General features: G+C 38.9%; 1 protein-coding gene across 1 annotated transcript; it reads left to right on the top strand.

Moving 5' to 3' along the window:
* The first annotated feature begins 275 nt into the window (after positions 1 to 275).
* On the top strand, positions 276 to 8,557 carry LOC104219039 (stearoyl-[acyl-carrier-protein] 9-desaturase 6, chloroplastic-like). Its single transcript, XM_070172101.1, is given in 3 exon segments — positions 276 to 984; positions 7,870 to 8,296; positions 8,299 to 8,557. Coding segments are annotated over 3 exon segments (1,152 nt in total). The 5' UTR covers positions 276 to 405; the 3' UTR covers positions 8,445 to 8,557.
* Positions 8,558 to 8,766: the final 209 nt, after the last annotated feature.

Consider the following 8,766-nt stretch of genomic DNA (forward strand, 5'->3'; position numbering starts at 1 on the left):
TAAGTAATTAAATGGTTGAATGGTTAATAATTATGATAAATTTATGAATATTTAAATCAAACAGCTAAAAAATTGCATATTTCAATTAAGTAAAGTATAAATATATTTAATCAGATATTACAAGAGCTAAAATTAAAATTTATTTACCAATAACTAAGGACCAAAATTAGTCCTATTCAAAAGGAAAAAAGAAACGATTGAAGTGTTATAAAATTTGTTCAGTATTCGTTTTCCTTTTTTCCCCCCTCATTGAAATGGGATTTATGCAATATGTTATGTACTCAACATTCAGGTCAAACTATATTCCTTTTTCCCCCAAATAGGAGAAATTGGCCAACTCTAAGCTCTCAACCATTATTCTCTACTACTAGTAAAACGGCTATTCCAAATTTAAAATTATACACCATGCAACTCACTGCTCTCTCGCACTTTAGCACCCACCCCCTAGCATGCAGTCCGTGGCGGCCGCGCCATCACCTTGTCCGCCGTTTATCTCCATCCTCCGCCGCGTCCTTACACCACGAAATGATTACCCACTCAATGCCACCTGAAAAGTTAGAAGTGTTCAAGTCATTAGAACCTTGGGTGACCCAAAGCGTTCTCCCTCTCCTCAAGCCCGTTGAAAATTCCTGGCAGCCCAATGATCTCCTTCCGGACCCATCTCAGCCGTCGGATGAATTCTTCGACGAAGTTCGGGCCCTGAGGCAACGGACTTGTGAACTTTCAGACGATTACCTTGTAGTGCTTGTGGGAGATATGATAACTGAAGAAGCTTTGCCAACTTATCAAACTTGGATTAATACTTTTGATGGGGTTCGTGATGATACTATGTGTAGTTCATCTCCTTGGGCTATTTGGAGTAGGGGCTGGTCTGCTGAGGAAAATAGACATGGAGATCTGCTACGAACATACTTGTACCTTTCTGGTCGTGTGGACATGAAGATGATTGAAAGGACTGTGCAATATTTGATTGGATCCGGAATGGTAAGTGTTTTCAATGTGTACAAAGAGTATAAGCTCCGTGCATTAATCTGGCTAAACTTTTTAGGGGTTTAGATAACTAAAAAACGATAAGTAATCTTTTACAATTGATTAAATTATACTCTTACATTTTGGTGTATATGGTACACGTACGTAAATACTTTAACAAAAGGGGTGGTGATTTTCTATATGATTCCTAACAGTTGTAGATTTTGCTCGGCCTGTTTTGGCTTGACCATTTTTGTTTGGAACAGAACTACCTCATTGCATAGTTTGCTTGCCAAGAGGCAAATAAATTAATCTCTGTCTTTTAAATTTTTTAAAACATTTTGCTCTATTTTTACTAGTAAAGTTGTTAACAGACCCGAGTAGATAGTATTTCGGTGGATAAATGTAATGCGCTCCTTTCTATTTGAGTACTATTTTTTTTACTAGTTTGTTTCAAAAAATCGGTATATTTCTATATTTGAAAATAATGAACTTTAAACTTCTCGTGTTTTTTTTAATAAGAAGTTTTTATAGCTACATAAATACTTTGATATATTTAAGATCACAAATTTCAAAAATCTTGTAGTCATTAAATATATTTATTTTTTAAAATTCGTGCCGTAGAGCCGTAGAACTATATCAAACAAATTATAACGAAAGTGAGGAAGTACTTATTAAATTAAAAAAGGTAAATTTGCATTTTCTGTACTTAATTAGTCTACAGGGCGCCGTGCATCTTTCGTTAAGTTAGGACATAAGAGTAATAACTACTCCCTCCGTTTCATATTAAATGAGTTACTTTCCTTTTTAGTCTGTTCCAAAATAAATGACACATTTCTAAATTTGGAAATAATTCAACTTTAAACTCTTTCATTTTACTCATTTACTCTTAATGAGAAGCTTTTATAGCCACACAAATGTCATGGTCCCACAAACTTTTTACCCCTTAAGCTTTTAAGACCACAAGTTTCAAAAGTCTTCTTCTTTTTTCTTAAACTCCGTGCCGAGTCAAACTACCTCATTTTTAATGTGAAACGGAGGGAGTAACATTTACGTGGCAAAAAGTGACCGCTTACGAGTGTTTACTTATGGATGGAAAAGAGTTAGCATATGAAATCGCTGATCCTCCCCAAAGGTGGAGGAGTAAAGGAGCTAGCGACGTCCGACTAACTTAATTCAACTTCACCTCTCAAGGGTTTTATCGAACAAGTTTGCTAAAGGATGAAAATACTTTAATTTGGAAATGAACTTCAGCTAAAAGGGGATATTGCGTTGTAGATCAAGTTTTGATTTTCTTGGTAATATATTCCCATGAAGTGATAAGTTCAGTTGCTGCCAACTACCAATTCTAGAAGCCCACCATTGTTGAAGCCACCAACCCATTCTAGAAGCCACCATTGTTGAAGCCTCTATTGTTGAATGAAGAATTCAACCACCAACCACCTTCTTTAAGGCTATAAATAGAGCCTTATGTTTTACACAGAAACATCAATCCAGAGAGATTGAAATACAATCCAGGAAGAGATTATGAGAACAAAAAGAGAGTTTGGTGAGGTTTTTTGTAGAGAGAAATTCTTGGTGTAAATTCTCTATAATTCTATTCTTGTGAAATAGAGTTGTTTTTCCTCCCAAATAATCTTCATATTGATCCGAGAATCACAACAAGTGGTATCAGAGCCTTCGATTCTGTGTTCATCGAGAAATATCGGAACACTGAAAATTTCAACCCGAATTTACGTTTTTCGAAAACGTGATCTTCGGTGTGTTTTGATCATTTCATTAGATTCCTTGCGTCGATACGAATTCAACGCAATTTTGCGGAGGCCAAACAAAGCTAAAACGAAGAAGTTATGGCAATTTTTTTCTTCTGCCCAAGGAAGAAGATGATGAATAGTAACTGCCCAGTCAGTGCCACATCATCATCCAGTCAGCACCACATTATCATCCAGTCAGCGCCACGTCAGTATCCAGTCAGTGCCACGTCAGCATCCAGTCATCATAAAATTTTTAGAAATTTATGAAATAACCCCTGAAGTTACTAAAATTATAAATCTGCCCCACAAGTTCAGTATATTTTCGATTTAACCCCAACAGTTTGGTGTAAATTTTGAAAATTTTCTGGAGGCCCTATTTTGACCCAAGAAGAGTCAATCCTACCATTTTTCACCATTTCGGACGTGTTGGTGAGTTCCGTTTGGTGAGATTCTGCTCCAAAATTTGACCAAGCCATTTTAAAGACATAATGGAAGAGTCATCATCATCTAGAGCTATGATAAAGCTTACTGCCACAAATTACACATTGTGGAGACCTCGGATGGAAGATCTCCTCAGTTGTAAAGATTTGTTTGATCCTATAGAAGCAAAGGGTAGGAACCCCGATTCCACCAAAGAAGCAGAGTGGAAGAAATTAAACAGAAAAACTATCGGTCAAATTCGACAATGGATTGACGATAGAGTTTTTCATCATGTTGCACAAGAGACAGATGCGTATGCCCTCTGGGTGAAGTTAGAAGGGATGTATCAAGCCAAGACCGCTAGGAACAAAGCCTTGTTGATGAGGCGTTTGGTAAATTTGAAGTTAAAGCACGGAACTTCAGTTGCCGAGCATACCAGTGAGTTTCAGAGCTTGATAAATCAATTATCGTCTGTTGACATGCCGCTCGGGGATGAGATGCAAGCCCTACTACTTCTTAGTTCTCTTCCTGATAGTTGGGAGACGCTGGTAGTCTCTCTCAGTAATTCAGCTCCTAGTGGAAATCTGACCATGTCTATGGTTAAAGATGCCTTATTTAATGAAGAAGCCAGAAGAAAGGACATCGATCATGGTGAGTCGCATGCCCTTATTACAGAAAGAGGGAGACAACAAGAAAGAAGTCAAGATAAGAGGAGAGGCAGAAGCAAGAGTAGGGGAAAATCCACGGATGGTAGGAAGTCATCATATGCGTGCTACCACTGTGGAATAAAGGGCCATTTAAAGAAGAACTGCAGAAAATTGCATAAGGAGAAGGAGCAGTTGAAGCAAAAGGATGGAGATGCATTAGTCACTACCCACGGAGAGGTAGCCATTTGTTCCATCCAAGAAGAGACATGCCTTCACGTCTCAAGTCAAGAAGAAAACGAATGGGTGGTAGATACTGCAGCATCATACCATGCCACATCCCGAAAAGATTTCTTCACAACATACAAAGCAGGAGACTTTGGAGTAGTGAAGATGGGGAACACTTCTTCCTGTGAGATAGTTGGAATTGGTGATATCAAAATACAAACAAATATCGGGAGTACAATGATATTGAAGGATGTCCGTCATGTGCCAGATCTTCGTCTAAACCTAATATCAGGTATAGCTCTTGACAAACAGGGCTATGAAAGTTATTTCGGAAAAGGCACATGGAAATTGCTGAAAGGGGTTATGATTCTCGCTCGAGGACATATTTGTGGCAACTTATATAAAACTCATGTGAAGGTATGTTCAGACAGCCTCAATGTTATGGAAAAAGAGGCGTCTCAAAACCTGTGGCACCAGAGACTCGGTCACATGAGTGAAAAGGGGATATCAATTCTAACGAAAAAGCAGCTTATCAGAATGGACAAGAATGCTGCTTTAGACCCTTGTAATCATTGCTTATTCGGAAAGCAACATAGAGTCTCTTTTACATTTTCTTCAACCAGAAAATCAGAGTTACTCAGTCTGGTACACTCTGATATTTGTGGTCCCATGGAGGAGAAGTCACTTGGCGGCAATAGGTATTTTCTGACTTTCATTGATGATGCTTCTCGAAAGGTGTGGGTGTACTTCTTAAAGACAAAGGACCAGGCTTTTGATTATTTCAAGATATTTCATGCCATGGTAGAGCGTGAAACGGGAAAGAAATTAAAATGCCTTCGCTCAGATAATGGAGGCGAGTATACTTCCAAGGAGTTCGATTCCTATTGCAAGAGACAAGGGATTCGACATGAAAAGACGGTCTCACGCACCCCACAACACAATGGAGTAGCCGAGAGAATGAACCGGACAATTATGGAAAGAGTCAGAAGTATGATCAGTATGGCAAAGCTGCCTAAGCCATTCTGGGGAGAAGCTGTTCGCGCCGCTTGCTACCTAATCAACCGATCACCATCAGCCCCGTTGAATTTTGAGGTTCCAGAGAAAATATGGTCGGGTAAGAATCCCTCATATTCTCACTTAAGGGTATTCGGTTGTTTAGCACATGCACATGTATCCAAGGAGCTCAGGAAGAAGCTTGATGGTAGAACTATACCATGTATCTTCATAGGCTATGGAGATGAAGAATTTGGGTATAGATTATGGGATCCAATACAGAAGACGGTGATCAGAAGTAGGGATGTTGTATTCCACGAAAACCAGACAATTGAAGACATTGAAAAGCCCACAATGTCTTATGAAAGAGGTTTCAGTGCCCAAAAAGTTGGTCCAGATCCACTACCATTGCAGTTTAACACAAATAGCATGGGGGAGCATGAAGCAGTACCAGAAGCAGAACAGGAGGATGTTTGGCAGGGGAGGCACAAACCCCTCAGGAAACTACAGAACCATCACAGGGGAACGATGATGGTACACATCCTGAAGCTAATAATCAACAACCTCGTCGATTTGAACGAGGTCAGATTCCATCAACTCGATACCCAGAAATCGAGTATATTCTACTTTCTGAATATGGAGAACCAGAGAGTTTCCATGAAGCTATATCTCATACGGATAAAGAAAAATGGCTGCAAGCAATGACCGAAAAGATGAACTCTTTACAGAAAAACAACACTTATGAGATTGTGAAACTTCCACAAGGAAAGAAGGTACTGAAGAGTAAATGGGTATTAAAGCTGAAGAAAGATGGCAGCGGAAAGGTGGTGAAGCAAAAAGCCCGGTTAGTAGTCAAAGGATTCCTACAGAAAAAGGGAATTGACTTTGATGAAATATTTTCACCAGTTGTAAAATTGACTTCAATCCGCATCATCCTTGGATTGGTAGCCAGTTTGAATTTGGAGCTTGAACAAATGGATGTCAAGACAGCATTTCTTCATGGTGATCTAAATGAAGAAATCTATATGGAGCAGCCGGAAGGTTTTGAGGTTTCAGGAAAAGAAAACCTCGTCTATAAGCTCACGAAAAGTTTATATGGCCTAAAGCAAGCACCGAGGCAGTGGTACAAAAGGTTTGACTCATTTATGGTAAGTCAAGGATATAAAAGGACTGCTGCAGATCAGTGTGTTTACATTCAGAGATTTTCGGATGGCAATTTTGTTGTACTTCTACTTTATGTAGACGACATGTTGATCGTCGGACAAGATGCAACAAAAATTAGACAGTTGAAGAAAGAACTCTCTAAGTCCTTTGAAATGAAAGACTTAGGTCCAGCTCAACATATTTTGGGATTGCAGATAACTCGAGATAGGAGAAACAAGAAGTTATGGCTATCTCAAGAAAATTACATTGAACGGGTGATCAAACGGTTCAATATGAGTAATGCCAAACCGGTAGGTGTCCCTTTGGCAAATCACTTCAAGTTGAGCAAGAGTTTGTGCCCCTCATCCAAGAAAGAGATTGAGGAGATGTCTACAATTCCATATTCTTCAGCAGTTGGAAGCCTGATGTATGCCATGGTTTGCACGAGGCCAGATATCGCACATGCGGTAGGTGTGGTAAGTCGTTTTCTTTCTAACCCTGGAAAGAAACATTGGGAGGCAGTTAAGTGGATTTTCAGGTATCTTAAAGGTACTTCAAAATCAAGTCTGTGCTTTGGGGAGCTGATCCAGTCTTGGAAGGCTATACAGATTCAGATATGGCCGGAGATCCTGATGGAAGAAAATCAACCTCAGGATATGTTTATACTTTTGCAGGGGGAGCTGTGTCATGGCAGTCAAGATTGCAGAAGTGTGTTGCACTATCCACAACTGAAGCAGAGTATATTGCTGTAGCGGAAGCTGGAAAAGAAATGTTGTGGCTAAAGCGGTTTCTCCAAGAACTAGGGATAAATCAAACAGAGTATAAGATACATTGTGATAGTCAAAGTGCAATTGATTTAAGCAAAAACTCAATGTATCATTCTCGGACAAAGCACATCGACATTCGCTATCACTGGATACGCGAGGTGATGAATCAACAACTGTTGAAACTAGTGAAGATCCATACGAAGGAGAATCCAGCAGACATGTTAACAAAGGTGGTCACTCAAGAAAAGTTAGAGCTGTGCAGAGACATAGTTGGAATAACTTTCAAATAGTAGCTGCGTTGGAATGCAGCTGAAGGGGGAGAATTGATAAGTTCAGCTGCTGCCAACTACCAATTCTAGAAGTCCACCATTGTTGAAGCCACCAACCCATTCTAGAAGCCACCATTGTTGAAGCCTCCATTGTTGAATGAAGAATTCAACCACCAACCACCTTCTTTAAGGCTATAAATAGAGCCTTATGTTTTACACAGAAACATCAATCCAGAGAGATTGAAATACAATCCAGGAAGAGATTGTGAGAACAAAAAGAGAGTTTGGTGAGGTTTTTTGTAGAGAGAAATTCTTGGTGTAAATTCTCTATAATTCTATTCTTATGAAATAGAGTTGTTTTTCCTCCCAAATAATCTTCATATTGATCCGAGAATCACAACACGAAGGAGTCATTAGTGACTGCATGCAAATTCACTCCTCAAAAGAGTTTAGAGTTTATGTTCTGACGGTGCAATTTACACAATTATCACTTATAAAGTTATTGTACGTAAATCTCTATGATAAGTGTTCAATATTTGTTAATCTGAGAAAAATAGTAGTAATTGACATGTTAAATAGGTTAAATTATATTGATCATGTAAAAAAAGAATTTACATTATGTATATATATAGCTAGCTTAAATCCTTTATCAAGTGAAGTTGTTAAATCCTTGACTTTATAGGATGTAGGAACAGAGAACAACCCCTACTTAGGGTTTGTGTACACATCATTCCAAGAAAGAGCAACATTCGTGTCACATGGCAATACTGCTCGTCTAGCCAAGGGTGCCGACCCAATATTAGCACGCATATGTGGAACAATAGCAGCGGACGAAAAGCGGCACGAAAACGCCTACGTCAAGATGGTTGAGAAATTGCTGGAATTGGACCCAAATGACTCCATGCTAGCTATTGCTAAAATGATGAAAAAGAGGATTACGATGCCTGCCCACCTAATGTACGATGGGTGTGATACAGATCTATTCGAGCACTTTGCTGCTGTGGCTCAAAGGTTAGGAGTGTATACAAGTCATGATTATGCAGATATATTGCAGTTTTTGATCGATCGATGGGCATTGGAAAAGCTTGAAGGAATTAAGGATGAGGCGAAACGCAAGACTTTGTGTGTGGATTACCACCTAAGATAAAAAGGTTGCAAGAGAGAGCCGATGAGAGAGCTAAGAAATTGGAGCTGCGTCAAGTGAAGTTTAGCTGGATTTTCAACAAGGAAGTGAGCGGAGGCGGATCCAGGATTTAAATTCTATGAGTTCAGTTTTAATGTTTTTAACATTGAACCCATTATATTTTTAAATTAAAGTTATGGGTTCATATCTATTATTTTTGCAATTTTAATGAATTTTTACATATAAATTTTTACTCCGCGTCGAAAGTTATGGATTCAGTTGAACCCGTAGTTAATACACTACATCCGCCTCTGGAAGTGAGTGTATAAAAGAGTTCATTTGTGAAAAATGTACAACATTAGCCACACGGGCAGCTATATATGCCTAGATATGGAACTTGAAAATGGTAATGGAATGAATGTGTAAGTGTCCTAATTTGGTTTGACATATTACTCA

This window comes from Nicotiana sylvestris, chromosome 4, assembly GCF_000393655.2.
Source record: "Nicotiana sylvestris chromosome 4, ASM39365v2, whole genome shotgun sequence".
NCBI lineage: Eukaryota > Viridiplantae > Streptophyta > Magnoliopsida > Solanales > Solanaceae > Nicotiana > Nicotiana sylvestris.